This window comes from Biomphalaria glabrata, chromosome 4 (assembly GCF_947242115.1).
Source record: "Biomphalaria glabrata chromosome 4, xgBioGlab47.1, whole genome shotgun sequence".
Classification (NCBI taxonomy): Eukaryota; Metazoa; Mollusca; class Gastropoda; family Planorbidae; genus Biomphalaria; species Biomphalaria glabrata.
Genome location: NC_074714.1, coordinates 29,057,827 through 29,085,619, shown reverse-complemented (window position 1 = coordinate 29,085,619; position 27,793 = coordinate 29,057,827). Strand labels below are relative to the sequence as shown.

Here is a 27,793-nt window from a genome sequence, read left to right as displayed (position 1 = left end):
AGATGTCTATAGTTTTTCAAGATTAAGTTACATTCTCAAAATCCCTTTTTCTTAAAAGGACTTAAAACTTAGCAATCTTAAATCATACATTGTTTAATACACAAAACACTGGCTTTCTGAACATTATAAAACTGTTGAAAAAGATTTTACTGGCCTAATAATTCTTTTTGGAGATTTCGAATCTTTTTTTTCTTTCATTATCAGTCATATTTGTCTATATTAAAGTGAAATATCAGGATAAATTATAGTCCTAATGTATGACCTAGCTTCATAACTAATGAGAAACAATTGCTTGTCACACTATTACTTCAGTGTTTAAACTAATATTAACATTTTTCTTTTTTTCATTGTAAATGATATAAAAAAAAATTAATTAGGCAGGTTGGATGAAACTACTTGGTGGGCTGGACTGGCTCGCGGACCATTGTTTGCCCATCACTGGGCTAGGATGTAGATTCTGTTCAATTTTGAAGGAACATCCGAAACATTTAAAACATTTTAAAACAAACATTGTATTTTGTCATCCAGAACTCTTACTATCACATGACCTATCTAAATCCTGCCACATACACTGCCACATATAATATATAACATACAATAATATTGTCTTTTCATTTACATGAGTGAGTAAAGAAAACATATGGTCGCCATTGTATGTATACAACAATTTTATGTACCATATATTGGTTTTCCTTTCTTAATGTTTAAATTATCATATATTCTAATATTAAATGTGTGTTTTCAGGCAAAGTAGGACAATTACTATTTTATAATACATCAGGCAAAGTCTTATTTTTATCTAGAAAAATTATTACTTAAATAAAATATTGATAAATGAAAATACAAAATGAAGAACAGCATTTTTTGCATACCTGGTACCAGTGGCTTAGCTAGAAAGTTGTCATCATTTGGGGGTCTGGGAGGCTTGACCTCTCTGGGGGCCCCTGCATTTTGACATGAGATAATGGCGTAATATTTAATATTTTATGAAAAATAAAATTTGAACACTCATTTGGCGGCCCCTCTTTAGTGGGACCCGAGTGGATTTTCAAATTTACTTTCTCCAATCAAAAATATAAAAATCAAAATAATGTTGTAATCAATGGTTTTAATTTATATCATGAAAGGGTAATTTAAAAAAAAATGTCTCTAAAGCAATATTTATTTTCTACTGCATCTTCTGTTTTGACACTTTCTTATTTTTACATTTCCCAACTCAGTCTTTATTTCTTGTAAAATAGAAAAATGTGTAGTTACATAAGGCTTAAGGTAACCAAACACAGGATAAAAATGAGGACAAAGCCTTACAGTAGGCAAAAAAATAAAACAACTATGTAAACTTTAAAAACTCTGCTTGCAATGTATTTGATGTAGAATATCAGTAAATCATAGGCTGCAAAACAACACCAAGTACATCCTATATATTTCACAGACTTTTGACGAGTTTGTCAATCATGCTTAAAAACATAAGGTGTACCACAACATTTTTCCAAAAGTCCATAGTGAAAAAAAAATTGCTCTCACTTGTGAATCTATTTTTATCATTTTTTTTTATCTGGATGATTAACCTGACAGCAAGAATTTAAGACACAAAACACCTTATTATATTTTTTTAAACAAAATTTTGTTTTTTCTGGCAAAGCTCCACTGTTGATTATAAAGTTCAATACTATTAGTATATATATACTAGGTACATGCTATTTCAACATTATGTCTTTTCCTCAAGCGTCGTGCATTGTCAAATATTTCACGCATGAAAATGATAATTGAACTAGATTTAACTTGTTTTTATTTTCCAAACATTTCAGCAGCTTTAGTCAAGCTACATGGATTCTTCTTAGTAGTTGTATTAACTTTGATCTTGTATCATTATTTTCATGCATCACAATATGAAACATCTTCTTTATCAACAATTTACTTTGCATAATAAATCTGTACACAGCTAACACACATAGATAGTCATAATTAAAACGAACTGCATACTTTTAAAACATGACAAAATATTCAGATTACTTGCTGAAAAGAAATATTATTATGTTTTTAATAAGCAATTGGATAATAATTAAATATTGGAACTAGAATCTATATTTCACAAGTAAATCAACATTTTACTTGGCCTGGTTCTAGTCATTCTAAAGAATGCCTTGGCATAATTAAAATGTGATTAATACCAACAAATTTTGTATTTGTTTTATTTAGTATATCCTTCCACATGATGAAGACAAAGAAGAAATTATTGAAACTAAAAGTGAACAGGTTTCTATAGATGACAAAACATTCTGTGAATTGTTCTCATTACCTGAAACAGAGTGTCCTTTACAAGGTAACATTGAGATAATTCATATTCTCTAATTAAAAGAGTGCAATGGGGGTATTTCTTTCACTATCTAATCATGAATTCATTTCAAAATTAATAACTCTTAACTTTTTTCTTTATTTATTAAAGAATATATGGGGGTAATTCTTCAGTAATTTTCACACAAAATGAGATTCTTTCTCTACCTAGACTGACTTTTTCATTACCGTACCTACTTATAAGGCAAGATTAGTGGATATATATTAAAGTAATAGATTCTAAGAATATTAATCAAAGATTAAGTAAAAATAGTGTAAGAATGTAAATGAATGAGAACCTTGGAAGAAGCTACTATTGTGAAAACATTTAGTTTTTAATTAAAAGTAGTAAATATAGATAGTAAGTAGCACAATGTATCTCTATGGGTTCTCTCTCTTTAAATTTGTAAAGGGACACTACATATTCTAAACTCTGATAATGAAGCTGGGATAAACACAACAATTTTAAAATAATAAACCTACTCTTGTATGGGAAAAAAATTATAAAATAGGTCTTATGTTATACTTGTAATAAAAAATAAAACAGAAATTTATTGTTTGAAAAATGCTTTTAGATAGGAAAAGCAAATGTGTTAATAGAACAAGACTATCAAAAACTATCAATTACTATTAAACACTAAAGATATTCATCTAGAGCACTGTGGGTTCATCCTCATATGGTGGTACAATCATTTAGTAAGTAGTAATGATCAAGTACTAGAAAATAGTAAGAAACACATGATTACATTTTGTTCAGGTTGGCATGGTGGAAAACGTTGTATTCTAATAAACAAGGACAAATCTTTGACAGCAGCATTTAAGAATGGTAGATTATATCTGACACACAGGTATTTCTTGCTTGTATCTTAGATATGCATATTAAATACTTTAAATGTTTTCTTGACTAGGGTTTTAAAGTGTTTAAACGCATTCTAATACAATTAAGCAGTTTTTAGAGAACTGAGGATAATGTTTTATTCTTAAAGAGTAAGCTTCCATTCACTCTTCATCAGACATCAAATTTGGGACCTTTGGCCCTATATTTATGCAGTTGTCCCATAAATACATTCTAAAATATTTAAGTACAGTTATTTAAAATTCTCAAATTGTACATCTTATTATTTTACTCTTACAAAAGAAATAATCAAAATTGTTTTATTGAAACACATAATTAGACTTAGGTCCTCCCGCGCCGTTCGGCGCATTGGGCGGCAAGCTGTCTCCATAATGATCTGTCACTGGCAATGTCTGAAGCCTCCTCCCATCTGGTGTCCACTGTTCTGAGGTCCTACATGAAGGTGTGTCGCCAGGTAATACGAGGACGTCCCTGTTTGCGCTTTCCTCGTTTTGGCTTCCAGGTTATCGCAACTCTTGGTGTGCGTAATTCATTTTGACGTAGAACATGTCCCGCAAACCTCATGCGAAACACATAATACATGTGTCATTTTTATTCATGTAATTTTGACCCTAATAAATGAGATGTTTAATTTTTTTTCAGTTTCTTGTGTTTTGAAAGAACTAAAGTGCCTTCCATAAAAAACATTGTCATTCCTTTAACAGATATCCTTAAATTAGAGAAGGTAAATCCTAAGTTTTAATTTGTCCAGTTTCAACTTAGTACAAAGTTCACTAGAAACATTTTTTTTTTCAACATCTTAAAAATATGTACATTTATTTCTATTGGCTTAGGCAAAACCCTTTTCTTGGATGCCTGGTGGAGGTATGGCCATAGAGATTGGAGTAGCAGGTAATGATAAAGTAAGTATACCAAAAGAAAGGTTGGTTTAAAACAAAGGCTTATGTAAAAAAAGATGTATGGTTGCTTTATTCTTAAAATATGTTCTTAGAGAAATCTGCTTGTTTTTAAAATGATGTTAACATAACATTTCGAATGGTATCATTCATGACTAATCCTAAGGAAGAGGTATTAACCAAGATGTTTAAAACAGAATCTAAAATATATATAATTCTAAATGATGTTCACTGTCATGATTTATTTGGGTGGAGTAATGTTATCTCTTCAAGTTTGTGACATATGTAGGTTCAGAGGTGCCTCTACTTAAACACACTGAAGAAACATAGAATAGAAAATTTTTATTTTTTTTTTAATGCCTTCAAATTCAATTCAATAAAATATATAATCCAGCTAGGAACAAATTCACATTAACCTAAATCCCTCATACTAGTAGAATAATAACCTCACTGTCTTAGAATATTATTTGATTTGATTTGATTTTGATTTTAGGCACATCGGCACAATTTAGGCCATGTCGTGCCTGCAGTCCCTTAAGGACTACTCTCTCTCTAAACAACAAGGGCCAGATTCTATACAGTCATATCATTAAAATCAAGGTCTATTCACAGTTAAAATAGTAAAGGTAGTAAAAATTTAATTATTTGGTAAAAATCTAATGTAAATAGTACATGTCCACAAACTCATAAATCAGATCTTCGTAGATAGCCCCACCTCCCGGATAAAGCCCAGTACCCTCCCAGGGTCGACATTATCAAATAGTGCTTTTAAATTAGTGGCTCTGAAATATTTCTCCCTGACATCCTGGTATCTGGGGCAATCAACGAGGATATGTTCCACGGTGAGGCGAGAGTCACAGTACTCACAAAGTGGGGGCTCCTCTCTCTTCAGCACAAAAGAGTGCGTGATGTAGGTGTTGCCAATCCTAAGTCTAGACATGGTCGTGCTACCACGCCTTGTCAGACCCTTAGATGTGGGCCGCCACCTGACATCCGCCACAATCTGCCTGAGTTTACTGTGAGTCTCAGCCTCCCATCGGTTCTGCCACTCTCGATAGGTGGTAGAGGCAATACTTTGTCTCAGGTCCGAGTAGGGAATTTGGGTTCCTGACACCGCATGATTTAGGGCTCTCTTTGCTTCTCTGTCTGCGGCTTTGTTTCCCTCAATGCCAACATGGGAGGGGACCCAGATGAAGGTGACATCCCTACGGTCGGCTGTTATATGGTCCAACAGCTTCAGGCTCTTATGTACCAATGGGATGTCAGTCTTCATCCGCCCCAAAGCTTGCAATGCAGATTTGGAGTCGGAGCAGATTATAAATTTCCTCCTTTCTGATGCTTCAACGGCCATAAGTGCAAGCGATATTGCATGCAATTCGGCCGTAAAGATGGAGCAGCCATCGGGGAGTCTACGGGAGATTGTTTTGTTCCGAAAGGAGCAGGCACATGCGACCTTTCCATCCATTTTGGATCCGTCTGTGTAGATGGTGCCACAATCTCCATAGCTCTCCTGCAGTTCCCTAAAGTGGACTTGTAGTATGCTTGGGTCTGTATTTTCTTTTTTGAAATTAAGGAGGGATAAATTTAATTTGGGTTTATTCATTAGCCAAGGAGGATTCTGAGGGGTTTCTATTTTAGAGATTTGGTCAATGGGTGGGGTTAAATTTTGGATGGGTTCTCTCATTCAAAGGCCCAACGGCCGTATGACGTTAGGCCTTCGATTGTATAATTCTGCCTCTGTGGGGTTAAATATGGAGTCGAAAGCAGGGTTCGTGGGGTTGGATTTTAGCTTGACTATATACTGCATTGCAAGCTTTTTCATTCTTATATCCATGGGAAGTTCTCCAGCCGCCACATGGAGACTCGGGATAGGTGATGTACGAAACGCGCCGAGACAGAGACGCAGGGCAGCATTTTGTATTGGTTCCAGTATTTTTAGGTACGACTTCCTTGCTGCTCCATATATTATGGATCCGTAGTCTAGCTTGGATCGAATTAGACTCCGATAAAGCAGCAGCAAGGTATCTCTGTCAGCTCCCCAGTCCGTATGGCTGAGTACTCTAAGTATGTTTAATGACTTTTGGCATTTCTTCTTAAGTTCCTTAATGTGGGGGAGAAAATTAAATTTGGAATCTAAGGTGAGGCCTAAAAATTTTGTAGTTTTCACGACAGGGATCTTCTTTTTGTGTATAAATAGTTCAGGGTCAGGGTCTGGGTGGAGTCCCCTTAGATTACAAAAATGCATACTAACTGTTTTGGAGTCTGAAAATTTGAAACCATTATCGTTTGCCCAACCCTGAATTTTGTTTAAACATAACTGTAATTTTCTTTCTAAGGTGTTCATGTTTTTCCCATAAGTAAAAATGACAAAGTCATCAACATACAATGAGCACTCTATGCCAGGGGACAGCGCATTTATGATGCTATTTATTTTAATGTTGAACAGGGTGACTGACAGAATGCTGCCCTGGGGTACACCCATTTCCTGGTCATGAGTGTCAGAAGCGGAGTTGCCCACTCGAACCTGAAATTTTCGATCTTTCAGGAATTCCTCCACAAAACGGGGGAGGTGTCCCTTAAGCCCCATAAGCGCCAGGTCACGTAGAATGCCATGTTTCCAGGTTGTGTCATAGGCCTTTTCTATATCGAAGAATACAGCTACTAGATGTTCTCTTCTGAGTAATGCATTTCTAATATAAGCTTCCAGTCTTACCAGGTGGTCAGTTGTTGTCCGCCCCTGCCGGAATCCGCACTGGTAGTTTGAGATCACTTTATTCCTTTCCAGGTACCAGACCAGCCTACTGTTAATCATTCTTTCCATGGTTTTGCAGATGCAGCTTGTTAGTGCTATTGGTCGATAGTTAGCTGGGTCAGAGCCGTCTCTTCCCGGTTTAGGTATCGGTATAACTGTGGCTTTCCTCCAGCTGTTTGGGAAAGCGCCTGTTTGCCACACACAGTTATAGACCCCTAGCAGGACTGCCAATGAGGGTTCGGGAAGGTGCTTGAGGAACTGGTAATGGATTTCGTCTTCTCCAGGCGCTGTGTCATGTGACTTCAGTTCCTCAAGCAAGAACGGTTTGTTGTAGTCTTCATTGTTCTCTGACCTGAAATCAATGGGGTGTCTTTCCTCCCTGGTTTTGACTTTTTGGAACTCTGGCGTGTAGTGTGCAGTGGATGATTTTTCTGCTATTGAGGATGCAAGGCAGTCAGCTATTTCTCTGGGGGACGTGACAGTTCGTCCTTGGTTTTTCAAATGCCCTATTGCATTTGATTCTTTCCCTTTGATTCGCCTTACTGCCTTCCAAACCGCTCTAGCAGAAGTTTTGGCATCCAGACTGCCGACAAAACTTCTCCAGGAATTCCTTTTGGCTGACCGTATGGTTTGTCTAGCCTTTGCTCTAGCTATCCTGAATAGCTTTAGGTTTTCCTGGGAAGGATTCTTTATAAATGCAGCCAGTCGTTTTTTCCTATCGCCAATAGCACTTTTGCAAGCTGTATCAAACCATGGTTTGCTAGGCCGTTTTGGGTTTGCAGAGGTTAGGGGTACAACTTTCCTGGCTATACTTAGTAGCTTGCTAGCAAAGGTATCAGCTGGGTTCTGTTCATCGAGGATATTTTCTGTGATATCCTCGGAGCATCTTTTTTGGAATTGTTCCCAATCGGCCTTATTCAGTTTCCACCGCTGAGGTCGTCCTAATGAAGGGAGATTGTTAGTAATGATGATTGGGAAGTGATCACTTCCCCGTAGATCATTGCTAACTGACCATTTAAAGTCGTCCAGAAGTCCGGGGACGCATACGGTGAGGTCAATGCATGTGAGTGATCCAGTTCCTGGGTGCAAGTAGGTCGGTGATGCATCATTAAGTATGCATAAATCATGTTGGAGGAAGATATCCTCCAGCATACGACCTCTTGTGTCGGTATTGTTGGATCCCCACATGGTGTTATGGGCATTGAAATCCCCAAGGATTAAATAAGGCCGGGGGAGTTGTTTCAATAGGTCCTCCATGTCTGTTCGGTTTAATGGAGCGCCTGGTGGTAGATACAGGATGCAGCAAGTGATAACCTTGTGAAGGGTTATCCTAGCTGCTACGGCCTGTAGTGTGGTCTGTAGTTCTACCCTCTCATGGGGGATGCTATCCTTCACAAGGATACAGACTCCACCTGATGCTCTCTCTGCATCCTCAACATTCTTGCTGTAAGCACGGTAGCTTCGGAAGCTGATGCAATCTTTCAGAAATGTTTCCTGTAAGCAGACAGCTACAGGAGTCTCAGAGTCCATCAGTAGCTGCATTTCCTCGTAATTGGCCTTGAGGCCTCTACAATTCCATTGTACAATTCTGGAATCCATGGCTTATTCTAGATGACCTACTTGGAGCTATTTGGCCTTGGGAGGCCCCCGGAGGGGTTTCCCTTTATTCCAGTGACCTTGGTATTTTTATTCTTGGGTTTGGATGGAGAGGAGGACAACCCCCTTTTGGGGGAAGTCTTTCTCTCTGGAGAGGGGAGATCCCTCTGGTTTGAGCGGAGGTTATTTCCTCCTCTCTCACCTCGGGCATCCTCTCCGCTTTGATTTCTCCCCTTAGGGAGTTGGTCAACCTCTAACTCTGTAGAGGTTGGGGTGTATGGCTGGGTTCTCTGAGGAGAACCTGTGTCAGACATGATGTCTCCGGGTTCTCCCGGAGTATTGGTTTTGACATGCTGCTCAGTCTCCATTCTCTCATCAGCGAGCACAGAGAACCTGTTCTTAAGCATGACAACAGGGCTTTCTTGTTTCTTCAGAGGTGTGTTCTTTGGCGGGGATTTCTTCTGAGTTGGAGGAGGAGGAGGGGGTGGTGGGGTCAATGTGTCCGTCTGTGTGGCTATGGATCTTCCTATCTTAGCAACAGCCTGGGCGTAGGTCTTTGTCAAGCCGAATTGGCCCTTGGGTAGGGCCAGTACAGCCGATTTCGCCTGGCTAAAGGTACATCCGTTTCTTGCCTTGTACTCCTGCACGGCAACCTCCTGTTTCCACACAGGGCAGTCCTTGGAGTAGGCTGAGTGGCCAGCTTGGCAGTTTGGGCATTTAAACTGGGCTGTGCAGCCCTTGTCCTCATGACCCTCTCCAGCACATCTGGCACACACAGTGTTCCTCTTGCAGACTGCCGCGCCGTGTCCATAACCCTGGCACTTGAAGCACCTCTTCGGGTTAGGTATGTAGGGCCTCACTGGAACTCGTAGGTATCCTGCCTTCACATACTCTGGCGGTGTCCTAGTTCCAAATGTGAGGATAATAGTGGCGGTTTTGACCTCCTCACCCTCCCTGCGCCTGGTAATGCGCCGGGTATGGGTGACTCCTTCAATGCCCTCCACTATTTCCTTCTCGGAACATTCCAGTAGGTCCCTAGAGCTGATTACACCTCTGCTGGTGTTCAGACTCTTGTGTGGCATGACTTCCACTTGGAGATCACAGAGTCTTCTGCATCTTAAAAGCCCATCAGAGTGTGTCTTGCTGTCTACTTCTACAAGGAGTTCCATTGATTTGTGTAGCTTAGACACACTCTTGGGCTCTCCCACTACTGACTTGAGTCCCTTATAGATAATAAAAGGGCTCAACTTTGTCAGGCTTTTCCCCTCCTCTGTGCACCTAACCACCAGAAATGATGGCCAGGTGGCACAGCTTTTTGGGACCTCCTCTTTTTTATCATCAATTCGACGTTTCTTGCCCAGACATAGGTCTGGGGCAAGTAGTTTTTTGTGTGTTTTTTTTGTCCATATATATACTTGTTAATTCGGCACCTGTGCTCCCCACCCGCCATCGAGTCCAACAAGGGGGCGGGCCATTCGGATGTCCAGAATGAGCCCGCCAGGGCTACACAGGTGCTATACTCAGTCAGCTGCTACATCGGACATGTGTCCGATACAGCAGCTCCCTGATTGACCCTCCAGCCACCGCCCTCCAGCATAGGTCGACGACCTATGCTGGTAGCTCGGCATGACCAGCCGGTTGACCCAGAGTGGGCCATCTGGGTCTCAGGTCTAGGGGAACTTGGAGCCAAAGTATTGTGTTGTTGTGGTTTATCCTCAGATAGCCACCACTCAAACACCAGGATCTCTTTATCCCCCCTTACCCGTCGCAGTCCACGGCAAACGGACTGGTCTAGGACGTAGTGAGATATTTAGAGATAAGGAGACAGGGTGATGATCAATGAAGGCAGACTGAGGAAAAGAGGAGGCAGACACAATGATAGAAAAGAAGTAGGGCACTTTTGAGCTCCAAAAGTGCTAAGGAAAGAGGAGCGCAGTTTAACGTCATGTCTCGGGACGGTTAGAATATTATTGTTAAATAAGTAAAGCACAGTGAATATACTGATGAACAATAACTATCCATTACAGAATAGTTACTACTGAACAATGACTACTGAATAATGACCCCGATAGTTTGTTTTGCTTACCTTGTATAGTTTCATAAAAAGACTTTTAGGTATTGTTTACTGAATTAATAGCCTTTTCTTCAGGATATTATTGACATTATTATTCATTGAAAAGGATTCAAGTTCTCATAATCTACACCTTATAGTTCTGTGTTGGTGTATGATTTAAAGAGTCTCATATGCTCATAAAAGAGACTCTTGCAGTTTCTTTTTCTTGTTGACTATGTAGTTACAAAAAACGTTCAGCATTCCTTTTGTTATAATGACAACTTAGATGCAGATCTGGGTCTGACTGTGACAGGTGGGGAAATGTGACGTATGTTTGGCGCGTTTTATGTCTAGGGGATGATTATTTTTAAAGCTATCACACACCAACCTATCAGCATATAAATCGGGAGCAGACACGCAATGGGACAAGCAATGAAAGATAGATACAAGAGTTAAAAATGAAGAATATTTATTTACATAAATATACATATAAGAATAAAAAGGGGGAGGGTTTGCATCTATCTCTAAATAATACTAGATTTAATCATCACTCCTGCACCTAATAAGAGAGTATGTCACTTTGTCCTCTGACTTAGCTGGTTTTCCTGTTGATGTCGCAGCTGGCTGTGTCTTGGCTTGAGGTTCTGCAGCTGGAGGTGGCGCTCTAGCGGATAGAGGGACGCTTGTGATTCAGTTCTTGTGGAGTTTCAATCCAAAGTTCTGATATCTGTAGTGGGCACAGTAGGGCGGGTGGCCGGCTACCATGGGCATAAGGTTACTGCGGGCAGAGCTGATCTGCCGTGGGCAGTGTAATGACAGGATAAGTCCAGTGAGTTGCAGAGGGTTTGGCGTAGCTATGACGTCTCACACAGATCTGGGTCTATAGGGACGTCGCACCTAATAAGTTGACAGGTGGGCTGTCGAATAGGCGGGCAAGGCCGATAGCGCCAAGTAGTAGAGTTGAGTAGTGTCGAGTAGACACTGAACAGCAAATGGCAAATAGTTGAGTAGTGTCGAGTAGACACTAAGTGGCAAATAGGTGATTCTCGATAGCAAATAAATAGGCAGGTAAATAGATCGTTGATCCAATAAATAGGCAGACACCTGAGGGAGGCACCAGGTATTCCTCTAGGAGGGAGAATAAATAAAGTAGTCCAGACTCGATTGCTCAGTGATAGAATGAGAAATGAAAGAGAGTCTGATTTGATTTGGATCTACTTTATATAGGCCTGGAAAATGCGGGCGGAAACAGGAAATGTCCTAGGCTAAGAATTGTCTTACACGTGGGTGAAGTCCGATAAGAGTCGCACCTTGGAGTATCACGCGGTGTGTTGACCTGAGTAATCTCTTAGATCAAAGAGAGACGTGGGAGAAGAAGGGGGGGGGGAAGAGTGACCTACATTCCACCCAAGGGGGATGTCAACTGTGGCGGACCTCCGCGGATAAGACTAAAGATATTATCTTTCCCCGATCAAGGGCAGATAAATGAAAGGACTGGCCTAGTTTTCTCCAAGGTGGTGGACTAAGTCTAGCCTGGTAGAGAGGAAAAGGTGGGGCGGGTGAAGAAATTGGAGGTAGGATGGGGAAATAATTAAAATAAAATAAATAAATAATGATAAATAATAATTAATGCTGTGATAAAATTGAGTGACTCTGACAGCGAGTTTTCGACTTGTCACACTGACACTAGTTTCAATCATATTTTTAATCAGATTTGAGGGCTCATAATAATCTCACTGGAATTGGTTTTTGGAATTTTGAATGAGATTGTAATGATAATGGACTAGCTGGTGGGTAAAAGTGTTAAGCTATTTTTTAATTAGGCCTAATTTGTTTTAAACTATTGTTTTTTTTAGTGTAATAAAAAAAAATATTTTCAAATATTTAAAAAAGTCAGTGAAAGTTTGATTGTATTATTTTAAATATCCATTTCGGCTTTAATCTCAGTAGGATATTGAATAAACAAACTTTGATTTAAATTGAAAAAGATTATCACATAAACTCAGAGGCAGCCCCTGTCAGATCCTATCAAATTCAGCTATTTGCAAGGAATATTGAGGATGTGATTTTGTTTTGATTGTCAAAAGTAATAATGTTATAAAGACTCATTTTGCGTTGTAAAAAGGTGTTTTTCTTTCTGTAAAATATTTTACATGTTTCGGATGTTCCTTCAAAGTTAAAGATAATCTACTTCCTAGTCCAACCTCCCGTTGGACAATGGGGGATGGCAGCGAGCGACTATGGACCCGGGACCTCCTAGATAATCAGTCCGCACGACAAGGCATTGCTGTTAACTTAATAACAAACTAATAGCCTATTATTGATAAAGAGATATATTGCAAATTTTGGCATGACAACTACCAAATATGTATAGTATGTGAGACGAGCAATTTTAGATAATCTTTGGCATTGTTTTGTAATTGATATAGAAGATATTGAGCTTGTACTTTGGCAACGTCTGCTCGATGTCTCAGCACGGCTATCAACAGAACTATTGGCATTTTCATTTAAATGGAGCTAGAATAAGGATGTAAATCTACCTAAAACTTCTAATTTAGCACTTTAAGTCTAGATTTATATCTAGAAATTGAAATTCTAGATCTTGATCTAGTCTATATAATTCTAAACTATACTTAGAAATTCTAGATATAGAATCTACAATGATTTTAATTAGAATTTAAATCTAGATCTAGTGTAAAAAGCTAGTCTTTTTTTGATACGAGAAAGCTGGCGAGGTTTATTAATATTTCATTTTAAGAATTCATTCCATATGACGTCAAAGGAAAAAAATCAACTACCTCATACGGCCTAGTTAGACTAAAAAATGTCTTATCAATATAATAATAATAATAATAATAATAATCTTTATTATCCGTAAGGAAATTTGTCTTACAATTTGTGCATTACACCAAACAAAAAACATTATAACTATAAGAAACCAAAGTGTACATTCACACCAGACGCACTCATAATTTACATGTGACAAAGTTTATACCAGATTGTTCTTATTTAATGATTTGATTGCCAGGGGAACAAAAGAGTGTTTGTGTCTGTTTGTCTTTGCTATCGGTGTCTTGTATCTCTTTTGTGATGGTAAAATCACAAAATCCTGACACAAAGGGTGATTCTTTATTTCGAGGACCTTGTTAGCTTTTTTATAGATGTTTGTCTCAAAAAACTGCCCAAATGGGGTTTGTTTTTTGCCAATGATTTTGCCAGCAGCATTTAGGATTCTATTAAGTTTATTTTTATTTTTAATGCTCAGATTGCCATACCAGGCAGTGATATTGAAACTTAAAATATTGCAGATGTGAGCGTGATAAAACATAGCCAAGGCCTTTTCGCTAACATTAAACGAGGACAGTTTTCTTAGTAGTCGTAATCTTTGCTGCCCTTTTTTGCTGATATGAGAAAGTTGATGACGAGGTTTAATAAACATTGATGCACTGAGTTCTTATAGCATTTCATTTAAAGAACTCATTCCATATGACATCAAAGGAAAAAAAAATCATAACGTCACATGACCTAGTTAGACTAAAAAATGTCTTTATTAACATGAGAGAGCTAACAAGGGTTCATAGACATGGGTGCATCGAGTTCTTATAGCATTTCATTTAAAGATTAACATATATCAGGATAAAAGCCGCATTTTTTGGGGCGTTTTGTCTGTCAGTCTGTGTGTCCGTCATGTTGTTATTGACATAAAACCCACTTAATTAACCTTTAATTTTCCCTCCGAAACATCGCAATAGTTTAAAGTATTGATAATAGATTGTTCCCCATGTTAATTTATATATATAGAGAGAGAGAAAGAGAGAATCCCAGATAAATCAAATACCATTAATTAAATTTTTGGGATGGTCTAGTATGAAAATTAGATTGTACCACAGCCTTGTGGAGTGATTTTCATACTATATTTTGGTGTTAGGAAGTTGTTTTCCTAAAAAATCCGGAACATAATATTAACGATAATTAGATTTTGTAAGGTTTTAGCTAGAAAATTTAATATAGTATAAGATAGAAGTGTGATTTAAAATAAATAGAGCTGAAATGTTTTTCATAAAAATCCAGAACAACCGATTTTCATAAATGAGTTTTTGCCACGAGTTACCTAGAAAATTATTTATTATTTTTATTTATTAAAAGAGGGATTTCATACAGTTATTTGGTGTTAGTAGAGTTTTCATAAAAAATTCAGAAAACTTTTGGTGATGATTTGTAAGAAAATTAAAGTAATTTAGATTGATTTCTTTTTCAAAACAAAATCATGAACATTCTTTACCGATAAAAAGTATTTAGTGATGTTTCAGCAAGAAAATTAAATGTAAATTGAGTCCAAAAAATGATTTTCAAAAATAGTTTCTAGTAAATTACTTTCTTATTTTAAAATAGTCGATATTCTTAAAAAAAAAGTCATTTGACATAAATTTGTTTTAAGTTTAAAAATAGAACAATTTGATATTGGTAATTAAACCATAGTGGCGTATTGTCCAAGAATATAAGGGTAATATAATTCAATTATGCGATTTCAAACAATCATTTAACCTAATTTATTTTTTAATGAAACATGATAAGTCAGTATATAGTTTTTCATTTAGCAATTATATGCTATTTACTTACAAAAAAACAGAACAACATATTATTGATCATGAGTTTTAGCAGCATAATGAGGTTTTAAAACCATGGGATAAAGTTGGAATACTCGTATATATATTTAATATATAATGAGGACTTTAATCTTGATACAACAAATAATAATATGTCAATTAAGATATCTTCATTTACATTACTCCATTTCAAAAGCCTCTCTCCCACTTTTCCTTTCAACACGCATTCACACCATTCCACATTCACACTATGCAGCGCACGTAACAAACCAACAGTACCTTGCCTTGGTTGACTACAATTCAAATTTCATAGAAGTGGAACACAAGACAACAAGTCAAGTAGTTAGAAGTAAACTGAAAAACTTATTTGCCAGATATGGAGTCCCCAAAAGTTTGCATCAGTGATTTTGGACCTCAGTCTTCATCTGTTGAATTTACCACATTTATGGAATCATGGGGTGCCCATCATTTAAAATCCTCACCAGGACAAAGCAGAGGCAGCAGTGAAAATATTAAAGAATGTGATGAAAAAATCCAAAGAAAGTAAATCAGATGCTTATGAAGCCCTATTAGAATTTAGAAACACACCCAGGCAAGATGCCAACTTAATAATCCACAAAATCTTGACAACTTTTTCTGTAGAATTAACAAATCTCATTGTGTAGCTTCATTGAATTTTGCTGTTGAGTAAATTAGTGTACAATTTTAAAAGCGTCTTACTTCCTTATATTACAAGGTTGGCACACTTGGCAATGTTGACATTGAATTGTTTTTATTATAAATGAGCATCATGATTTGAGTTACCCATGATTTAACATTCATGGCTCTATTCGTTATCCTATGAATAATGATGTTTATTAAACCAGTCATAATTCTTTGATTGTTATTATTGACAGGAACTAATTCTGGCAGGTATGATTAAATGTTACATTTCCTTTTTTTTTCTTTTTTTTTTTGAATGCTTGCATGGTTAACAGTCAAAATCTTTAATAAAGTTTACCCGTACTCAATATAATTTTTTTCTACATGTAACCATGCAGTTAAAAAAAAATCTTAAATCTAAATTAAAAAAAAAATATTTTAAAAAGTGTCACTGTAATTATGAAGGAGAAAATATCTGTAACATGATCATCTTTGCACATTCTAACCTACTTATCTCTATTAATTCATCTTTATGTTTGGCATTATTTGAGAAAACACATAAATGTATCTTTTTTTTTAAATAACCAAAAGTCTTTGTAATTTATGTATTATGGAAAAGGTCTTGTGAAATTTTATTTAGAAAAGTTCTAGGTAAATGTTCACATATGTCGCATTTGAAAGTCCCAGGAAAACAACAACCTTTGTTTCAACTTCAAGAGTTCTCAGCTGCAATAAAACTTTCTTTGTTCAATTTTTAGAAAGCTCATTTATTTAAAATATTTATTTGTTTTTCTGTTATGAACTATAATGACCAAAATTTGAAACTTTGGAGTCTTCATGTAATGAAATGATAACGACTAGAATACCAATACCATGGCTTTATTCGACAAAATTAGACTACAGTAAACAGTGAATGAAACCAGCACGTCTAGCATACCACTGATGCAGTCTATATACACACAAACACACACTGGACATGAAACACACACAATGGCCATGACCTTCAGACACGCTGGACGCACGCAGAAAATCAATTCAGTTACACTACAATCACCCCGCCTAAAAGTTATAGGAACATAAACATGTGAATAATAGTGAAGGACAGCGATATAAGAGGCCTTAGTATCCCTACAGAATACTTACAGAGTTACTCTATTGAAAAGCATTGTATAACTATAAACAAACACGTTATACACTATAAAATTATCAGTCCCTTATGCATACATATATTAAGACCAGTTGTCTTGAATAATAATGTAATTAGTAATACAATACAAAAAGTCTAACTAGAAAAGCTATACACTATAAAATGATCAGTTCAAAGTGTGTCATATTAAGCCTACAATTACTGAGTTAGAACTTGTGATATGGAAAAATAATTAAATAAATGTTAGACCTTATAATTAGGTCTGCTTGTTCTTGGTCTTAGGTTATATCTACCAGGACCAATACTGCCGTCGCTTGGAGTTGGTGACATCGGCGGCTCTCTAACAGGAGACTCCGCCCCTGCATTTACTTCTTCTTGATGTCCATTTTCCCCTTGTTGTACATATGTGTTAGGAGCAGCCATTGGTTCTATAGTCACATGGTCAGTAGGCACCTGCATCTGTGTTATAGGGTTTGTCTCTGGCTCAAAGTCTTCATGTTCCATATGTTGATACACCTCTCTTGGAGCGGGGGCCAAATGTCGTAGTGACACTGTTTCTTCTCTTCCATCAGGAAGTCTTACAATGGCATACTGTGGGTTGCATGTAATTAAGTCCACAGCTATTGTACCATCGTCATATTTTGATGCACGGACTTCCTTTTTAACAACACTTTTCCTGGTTGAGTTAACCATGTCGGGAGTGATTTGCCGAAGGTGGACCTGCGATAGAACTTGAATATTCTCTCGTGAGGTGTCTCGTTTGTAGCGGTACACAGCAGAGAACGAAGAGAGTGCAGGGCTTGGTTTAACGCCTGCTCCCATCTGGAAACCGGGAGTCCTTGAGTTTTTAAGGCCAGAGTTATAGCTTTCCATAATGACCCGTTTAGCCTTTCTACTTGAGAGTTCCCTCTTGGATTATAAGGTGTCGTCCTGCTTGTGGCCACCCCTCTTTTGTGTAAAAATTCCTGCACCTCTCTTGACATGAATGAGGTACCTCTATCAGAGTGTACATAGTCAGGCATTCCGAATAGTCCAAATAAATTATCTAGACATCTGATTACTGTTGAAGCCGACATATCAGAACAGGCGTATGCAAATGGGAATCTTGAAAATTCGTCAATTATAGTTAGCAGGTATGTGTTCCGAGATGTAGAAGGGAGCGGTCCTTTGAAGTCCATACTTAGTCTCTGGAAAGGTTGCATCGCCTTAATTAGAGTTCCATTAGAATTACTGAAATATCTGGGTTTTACTTCGGCACAGATTCTGCACTGGTTGACAACCAGCCTAACATCTTCACAAGAGAAAGGTAAGTTTTTCGCTCGCACTAAATGCTATAGTCTTGTTACTCCCGGATGACACAGAGAGTCATGGAGCAGTTTCAATTCATTTCGACTCATAGCTGACACACACCCATTTCTAGAAAACGTATCAGCCGCTACATTGTGTTTGCCTGGTCTATACAAGACATCGTAGTGGAAACAGCTCAGTTCCAGTCTCCACCTTTGAATTTTCTCATTCTTTATTTTCCCTTTGCTCTGTTTGTCATACATGAAGGCCACAAAGCGTTGATCCGTGACAAAGGTAAAGCGATTTCCAATGGCATAAGCTTCTTTTTCTATAGCTGAGTGCCGCCTTTCACTTTTCGAGAGTGTTCTTGAAAAGAACGCCACGGGGCGGCCATCCTGGTTGAGGGTGGCAGCTATTGCAACATCCGAAGCGTATGTTTCAACCGTCAGAGGTCGAGTATAGTCGATGGTGAAGATGGCAGCTTTCTCCAGCTCCTGCTTTAATTCATTAAGGGCTGTCTTTACTGTTTCTGAAAGAGGGAACGACGTGTTATTTGCCAAAACATTTATTTTGTTAGAAAAATTTGGGATCCACTGTGAGTAGTACGCCAACATGCTCACGATTGGTTTTTGTGCGCGCATATCATGAGGAGGAGGAAGGTTTCTTAAAGCCTGGAATCTTTCAGGGTCTGGCTTGAGAAGGCCTTTAGAAATTTCGTATCCCAATAGGCAAACTTTGTCTGTGGCTATCGTACTTTTGTCTTCATTAAATGTGATCCCATACTTTCTAGAAGCATCTAGAAATCTTTGCATATTCTCATCGTGCGACTCTTGATCATGACCACATACCGTTACATTGTCCACGTAGGCAAAGGTGTCCTGCAACTTTTCATTCTCAATAATTTGATTTATTGTTCTCTGGAAGCATGCAACTCCGTTGGTAACACCGAAAGGGATGCGACAGAACTGGTAGAGTTTGCCACATGCCTCAAATGCAGTAAACGGCCTTTCCTCAGTCTTAATTGGTATTTGATGGTAAGCACTTTTGAGGTCTAGAGTACTAAAAACGGAATAGTTGGATATCTGTTCTACCAGTTCATCGACTCGGGGCATTGGGTATGCATCCAGTAAGGTGAAGCGATTTATTGTTTGACTGTAATCAATGACCATCCTTCTTTTATGTCTCTCGTTTGTTGTCACAAGCACCTGTGCTCTCCAGGGAGACTTTGAAGGTTCAATGATTTTGTCCGAGAGGAGTTTTCTAACTTCAGACTCAATAAATTTGTTATCACCTATTGAGTGCTTTCGGGACTTAGTAGCCACTGGTCTGCAGTCAGAAGTTAGATTACTGAATAGGCTCGGTGTTTCGACTCGTGCTGCTTTAAGACCACAGATGTGTAGAGGATTGCGTTTTCCTCCGTACGGTATGGTCAATTCCTTATGAAGACTTATAAAGTCTACACCAAGGATTACATCCGAGCACAATCCAGCAAGTAGAGAAAGTTTGACCTTTTTGTAGTGTTCTCCCTTGTACTGGACATCGGCAAATGTATGTCCTAATGTCTTTTCAGAAAGATGTGTAGTGGCCATGAATATTCTGTTTGTAGACGGACGTACTGGCCATTTATTTCTCTTGACGATGGCTTCTGATATGTAGCTTTCACAGCTGCTAGTGTCTATGAGAGCTTGCAACAGCAACCCGTTGACGTTCACTTGGGCCGTAGACTGTGTAAGCCCAGAGAAATGCGTTGATGACAAGGTACATGGAGTTATCACACTGGTCAGTGATATTTTGCTGTCATTTTTGTTGGCTGTTGTTTTACTTGATTTACAAACAGTTTGGAAGTGTCCCTTTTTACCGCACTGATGACATAAGGCATTTCGAGCAGGGCATTCAGTCCTAGAGTGTCTCCTCCTACCACAAAAGTAGCATAGCGACTTAATGGCATTTAATTCCTGGTCTTCATTAGAAATGTATGTTTCTAGATGGGAGCTAGTTGGTGTTTTCATTGCCCCACAGGAGATTTCGTTCGTTGAATTGTAAGCCTGAGCATGCGTTGTCGCTTTTTCTAACACTCTAGCTTCGTCAAAAGCGCTTTGTAGAGTAAGAGATGTCTTTTCCAGTAACCGCTGTATAATAGTGTTGGATGCCAGACCCGTTATGAAGGCGTCTCTAATGCAAATGTCTCTGTGCTGTTCAGCAGTTACTTCTTTAAAGTCACAGTCCCGGGCCAGGCTTCGCAACTTTAGCATAAAGGACTCTACCGTTTGGCCCGGCTGCTGTTTACATGTAGCAACCAAATGTCTAGCAAAAATGTCATTCTTTACCTTAATATAAGTAGTCTTGAGTGTGTCTATGGCCATCGAATAGGACGATACATCACTGATGAGCATATAAACCGTAGCAGATACGTGATTCTTCAACAACTTTAGTTTATAGTCTTCGTTAATATCCTTGATGGATGAAAGAAAATTCTGAAATGTGTCATACCAGTGAGTCCATTTTTCTGAGGCCAGAGGAGCATTAGGATCAATGTGCAACTCTTTCGGTCTGAGTACTTTATCCATTGTAAATTAAGGAATCCAACACTAATCCAGATACATAATTTGGCGAATAAATTGTAATGAAATGATAACGACTAGAATACCAATAACATGGCTTTATTCGACAAAATTAGACTACAGTAAACAGTGAATGAAACCAGCACGTCTAGCATACCACTGATGCAGTCTATACACACACACACACTGGACATGAAACACACACAATGGCCATGACCTTCAGACACGCTGGACGCACGCAGAAAATCAACTCAGTTACACTACACTTCATTTGGTTGGTAATGTCTATAAATTTAGCTGTTGGCAAGAAATGCATTAGTTCTTGTATGGGTACTGTCTGCAGCCTAAGTTTGTACTCTGAGGCTAATCTACATACTGCTATCAAACAACTTGTTAAGTCTGAATTTCTTTTTCATTTAGAATGATTTCATCTTCACTTAATTATTTACATTTTTTAAAACTTGAATTTCAAATTAATTGTTAGTATTTTACATTGGTTTAAATTTTGCTTGGTTATTTTTGTAATGGTTGGTACCCTAATATTTTACTTTGGTTAATTTGTAACATTGATTTAGTATTACACCTTACCAATACTTAAAAATAAATAATTTGCGTTGGCCTACATTATACATGTTTTCAATATGGGTTAATTGATATGGTATTGTTTATTGGTTCCACATAAGATAAAACTAGTGATCCAGAAACTTGAATTTATTTTTAATCTTATTAGAATTAACAAAGTTACTAATGCATAAGGAGTTTAACCTGAAAATAAATTAACAAACAAACAAAAACATAAACTAGGAATATGATTAACTTTCATATTATTCCTCTAGAAACAATAGAAATCCACAATAAATGATAGTTTAAAATGAATAGATCTAGAACTGGTTTCAAAATTATCTAGTTCTAATTATCCTAGAATTATGTTGACTGGTTGAACACAAACTTCTCACATTTTTAGTATAGGCTGCTGTATTGAACATGAGTATTAATAGTTAAATAAATAGTTTTAAAATGTTTTCCTCAACAGCCATACATTTTTGGAGCCATTTTAAATAGAGATGAAGTTTATGACTCTCTGATCATGGCTGGTAAGAAAGCAGGGCTTACATGGTCTAGATGTCCATCTCCTGCCGAATAACTTGAAGGTACCATCTTTGATTTCTTAGGTGAACTTTGATGTTTCCACTTGTAGTTTGCAAACTCTTCAGGGCTTCAGGGTGGGCAGATACTATGTGGACACAGATTTTGAAAATGGCGCTAACGATTTTCATAGAAATTTGACAGCTCATATATATCTTTGGGAAAATAATTACAAGCTAATTAGCCTCACAATGAAAACTCTGGTTTGACAGTTCTAATTTTTCAAAATATAATCATCTTAAAATTAGACTACTTCACGAAAAGGCAACAAACTATTAGGCCTAGATATATTATTGCTTTCTTATAATTTAAGTGATCTAGATCAATTTGTTGTGATTCTGTTAGTTCTAATTGTTGGGGGGAGGGGGGGGGGAGGGCTCATCTAGGGTATGATGTATTTGCCTGGGCTCCCCCTCATAATCAGTGTAAACCAAAATAAAGAGTAATGGCCTTTAGAACTATGGCTTAGTAAACACCGAATAAATGTCATTCAACTGAACAACAGTTGTTCAACACAAACACTATCAATGATAACAATAAGTTAAGTTACATGAGTTCACAACAAGAGTGTATGTTCAACAATTTAATGAATGAATGAATATTATGACTTGAATGATGTTTAAATATCAATGGTATTTCAAAGCAAATATTGGTGATAGGAAACGCATTTATAAAAAATCCTTCCCAGGAAAATATCTAAAGCTATTCAGGATAGCTAGAGCGAAGGCTAGACAAACCATACGGTCAGCCAAAAGGAACTCCTGGAGGAATTTTGTGAGCAGTCTGTATGCCAAAACTTCTGCTAGAGCGGTTTGGAAGGCAGTAAGGCGGATCAAATGGAAAGAATCAAATGCAATAGGGCATTTGAAAAACCAAGGACGAACTGTTACATCCCCCAGAGAAATAGCTGACTGCCTTGCATCCTTAATAGCAGATAAATCATCTACTGCACACTACAAGCCAGAATTCCAAAAAGTCAAAATAAGGGAGGAAAGACACCCCATTGATTTCAGGTCAGAGAACAATGAAGATTATAACAAACCGTTCTCACTTGAAGAACTGAGGGACTCGCTGGACAAATCACATGACACAGCGCCAGGAGAAGATGAAATCCATTATCAGTTCCTCAAGCATCTTCCCGAACCCTCATTGGCAACCCTGCTAAAAATCTATAACTATGTATATATGGCAAACAGGCACTTTCCCAAACAGCTGGTGGAAAGCCACAGTTATACCAATACCTAAACCGGGAAGAGATGGGTCTGACGCAGCTAACTATCGCTCAATAGTACTAAGAAGCTGCATCTGCAAAACCATGGAAAGGATGATAAACAATAGGTTGGTCTGGTACCTCGTGAGAAATAAAATAATCTCCAACTACCAGTGCAGATTCCGGCAGGGGCAGACAACAACTGACCATCTGGTAAGGCTGGAAGCTTTCATCAGAAATGCACTTCTTAGATGAGAACATCTAGTAGCTGTATTCTTTGATATACAAAAGGCCTACGATACAACCTGGAAACATGGCATTCTACGTGACTTGGAGCTTATTGGGCTTAAGGGACACTTCCTTGCTTTGTGGGGGAATTCCTAAAGGACCGGAAATTTCAGGTCGCAGTGGGCAACTCCGCTTCTGACACTTATGACCAGGAAATGGGTGTACACCAGGGCAGCATTCTCTCAGTAACCCTATTTAACATAAAAATAAACAGTATTATAAAGACTCTGTCCCCTGGCATAGAGTGTTCTCTCTATGTTGATGATTTTGTCATTTTCTCATTTTCACACATGGAAAAACATGAATACTCTAGAAAGAAAATTACAATTATGTTTAAATAAAATTCAAAATTCGGCAAACGATAATGGTTTTAAATTAGTTAGCATGCATTTTTGTAATTTAAGAGGAATTCACCCACACTCTGAACTATTTATACACAAAAAGAAGATCCCTGTTGTGAAAACTACAAAAAATTTTAAGCCTCACCCTAGATTCCAAATTTAACTTTCTTCCCCACATTAAGGAACTTAAGAAGAAATGCCAAAAGTCATTAAACATACTTAGAGTACTCAGCCATAAGGACTGGGGAGCTGACAGAGATACCTTGCTGCTTCTATATCGGAGTCTAATCTGATCCAAGTTGGACTACGGATCCATAATTTATGGAGCAGCAAGGAATTCTTATCTAAAAATACTGGAGCCCATACAAAATGCTGCCCTGCGTCTCTGTCTCGGCGCGTTTCGTACATCACCAATCCCAAGTCTCCATCTGGAGAATTAAAACTACAGATGTAGAACTATACAATCGAAGGCCTAACGTCATACAGCCGTTGGGCCTTCAGATGAGAGAACCCCTTCCAAAATTTAACCCCACCCATCAACCAAATCTTTAAAATAGAAATCCCACAGAACCCTCCTTGGTTGATGAATAAACCTAAATTAAATTATCCCTGCTTAATTTTAAAAAAGAAAATACAGACCCAAGCCTACTACAAGTCCACTTTAGGGAACTGCAGGAAAGCTACGAGACTGTGGCACCATTTACACTGACGGATCCAAAATGGATGGAAAGGTTGCATGTACCTGCTCCTTTCGGAACATAACAATCTCCCGTAGACTCCCTGTTGGATGCTCCATCTTTATGGCCGAATTACATGCAGTATCGCTTGCACTAATGGCCATCAAAGCATCAGAAAGGAGAAAATTTATAATCTGCTCCAACTCCAAATCTGCATTGCAAGCTTTGGGATGGATAAAGACTGACATTCCATTGGTATATAAGAGCCTAAAGTTATTGGACCAAATAACAGCTGACCATAGGGATGTCACCTTCATCTGGATCCCCTCCCATGTGGGCATAGAGCAGGGGTTCTCAACCTTTGGGTCATGACCCCTTTGGGGGTCGAATGACCATTTGTCAGGGGTCGCCTAAGACCATCGGAAATTTGGGTTTTTATTTATCATCAGAAGTTTTTGTTGCCGTTTTTAACAAGCATAATTGTTATACAATGTCATATCTGATAACTAAACAAAGGGACATTACTCGTATTGATTAAACTTCCAAATCTACATGACATCCTGTTTACACTTTCTATTAGTGAGAGATTAAACTTCCAAATCTACATGACATCCTGTTTACACTTTCTAGTAGTCAGAGATTAAACTTCCAAATCTACATGACATCCTGTTTACACTTTCTAGAAGTCAGTGATTAAACTTCCAAATCTACATGACATCCTGTTTACACTTTCTAGAAGTCAGAAATTAAACTTCCAAATCTACATGACATCCTGTGGGAGGCTGAGACCCACAACAAACTCAGACAGGATGTGGTGGATGTCAGGTGGCAGCCCACATCTAAGGGTCTGATAAGGCGTGGAAGCACGACTATGTCCAGACTTAGGATTGGCCACACCTACATCACGCACTCCTTTGTCCTGAAGAGATAGGAACCTCCACTTTGTGAGACTGTGACTCTCGTCTCACTGTGGAACATATCCTCATTGATTGCCCCATATACCAGGATATTAGGGGAAAATTTTTTAGAGGGCACAACTTAAAAACACTGTTCGATAGTGTCAACCCTGGGAAAGTACTGGGCTTTATCCGGGAGGTGGGGTTGTCTACAAAGGTTTGATTTGTGAAATTATGAACATATAATATTTACAAAAGATTTTTACTAAATTATTTAATTTTTAATTAACTTACTATTTTAACTGTGAATAGGCCTTGCTTTTAATTATTTGACTGTATGGAATTTAGCTCTGGTGATATGAAGGGAGAGTAATCCTTGAAGGATTATGGGCAGGACATGGCCTAAATTGTGCAGATGTGCCAAAAACTCAAAAGTCAAACTCAACCTAACAAGTATAGTGGCAAAGTTCTTAATGAATATAATTCTTTTGAATTGAATATTTATGGATTTAACTCATACAAAAGGCTTTAAATTTCAATTTATGGATTAATTATGCTTTATTCATCACAGGATGTTTTTATGACATCACAGTTAGACATCTACACATATTAGGAGAAAAAAAAAACATCACATATGGGCACAAGAAAATAAGCAACTTGTTCTCAAATGGCTTAAGTAGCTCAGAAATATTTGTAACATTAGATTAAATGACTCTCTAATATTTTTATTTTATTTTATTTTTTTACATTTTTGGCTATAACTAATTTATTATATTTGTTTTTTTATTTATTATGTGCAATATATAGATCTATATAATTTATATGGTTATCCTTCATACAATTTTTTTATTGTTCTGTGATTTTATCCTTTTTTTTTATGTTTTGGAATGTTGGATATTTTTACATAAAATGTGTCCATCAAATAAAGGTTTGACTCCTGAATAATATTTATTCAGATTTCATTTATATAATTAGTAATGTTACTTTTCATAAATTCAGAATTTATTAATAAACAAGGTTACAAAAGACAGTTTGTGTGGAAACACAAATTCAAAATCGGCCCCCGAAAAGGTCCATCCAGGCAGGCTTCAATATTTTCAGAAAGAACATGCAAATGAAATTATATCAAAGACAAATGAGAGATAAGAATGGAGAAAGAAGGTTAACAGACTTGTGTAGTGCCCCAACGGTCCCACAGATCAAAGGAATAGTGAAAGTGAATGTAAAGTTAGATGTGAACCTGGCCTTACTAGTTCCCCTTTCAGACCTTGTGGTCTATAGGACAGATGATGTAAAGTTCATCTGTTTTTGTGGCCTACGATTAGCGAGGGTGTCATGTAGCCAGCACAACGACCAACCGCCTATACTTTTCCCCAACTAATGTCAGGTACCCATTAGAGCTGAGTGGACTCAGAGGCGCCCAAAGATTCCAAAGTTGAAAATCCCAGTCTTCACCAGGATTTGAACCTGGACCCCCAGTTCGGAAGCCAAGCGCTTTACCACTCAGCCACCGTGCTTCCCTTGGCCTAACTGATGTCTTATAATTGATCCAATTGTTTGTTTGTTTTGTAAAATGTTTTACATATTTCGGATGTTCCTTCAGAGTTGAAGATAGTTTACTTCCTAGTCCAAACCTCCCGCAGGACGACGGGGGATGGGAGCGGGCAGGATTTGAACCCTCGACCATCGATAAATCCGAACGACAGTCCAGCGCGCAAACCTTACGACCAGGCAGCCATCCCAATTGTTTTGAAAAGGCTCAATCTCTTATTCGAATCCTCAAAAAAAAAAAATAAATAAATAAATAAAAATTTCCGCAATAAAAAAAATGTTCATAAAAATGCATACTAATTAGCTTTTTCTCTTTAAAAAACTGCTTGCATAACTGATTTTAAGAATTAGATTTTTCGCTTTCAGAAAAAATAAAAGTAGCCGTTGCATCAGAACTTTGAATGGTCTAAAATATTGTGATGTTGGATTTTCAATATCTTTTCTAGTTTACGAGATCTAAACGGGACAGATGGTCAGACAGACAGACATTTCGCACAAAACTAATAGCGTCTTTTCCCCTTTCGGGGGCCGCTAAAAATGATAGACCTGACAGTTAGCTGAACTTATGAAAAAAAAAAAAAGGACTAACCAGTTTGAAGAATTTATAAAACTGTTCAGTTTTTTTTATCCATTATATTACCTTAGGAATCATTTGCCTAATTATTTATTATAAACCATGTTTCTCAGTATCAAAAAAATTAATTAATGTTTCATTGGCCTCTTTAGTCACACAAGAAGTTGCAAAGGGAAAAGATTGTCTCTCGAGATGTAAAATGCCACAAAATTAATTTTCATATTATATTTCATGGGCGCCTCTGAGTCCACTCAGCTCTAATGGCATTAGTTGGGGAAAAGTAGAGGCGGTTGGTCGTTGTGCTGGCTACATGACACCCTCGTTAACTGTGGGCCACAGAAACCTTTACATCCTACTTCTAATCACTCTTACTTGTTAT

The 27,793-nt window shown here is 37.7% G+C and overlaps 1 protein-coding gene across 5 annotated transcripts in view; it reads left to right on the top strand.

Annotated features, from left to right (window-relative positions):
* LOC106054184 (GRAM domain-containing protein 4-like) overlaps positions 1-27,467 on the top strand; it is a 95,277-nt gene extending 67,810 nt beyond the window's left edge. For 3 of the 5 annotated variants that reach the window (XM_056025802.1, XM_056025803.1, XM_056025801.1), the window contains 6 exons: positions 2,200-2,323; positions 3,092-3,182; positions 3,833-3,914; positions 4,024-4,092; positions 21,765-21,882; positions 25,861-27,467. In XM_056025802.1, the coding sequence (XP_055881777.1) occupies positions 2,200-2,323; positions 3,092-3,182; positions 3,833-3,914; positions 4,024-4,092; positions 21,765-21,875 (477 nt within the window). In that variant the 3' untranslated portion in view covers positions 21,876-21,882; positions 25,861-27,467. Of the gene's footprint in view, positions 1-2,199; positions 2,324-3,091; positions 3,183-3,832; positions 3,915-4,023; positions 4,093-15,990; positions 16,007-21,764; positions 21,883-25,637 lie in introns of all 5 variants that reach the window. The other 2 variants (XM_056025804.1, XM_056025805.1) reach the window with 2 other exon arrangements.
* Positions 27,468-27,793: the final 326 nt, after the last annotated feature.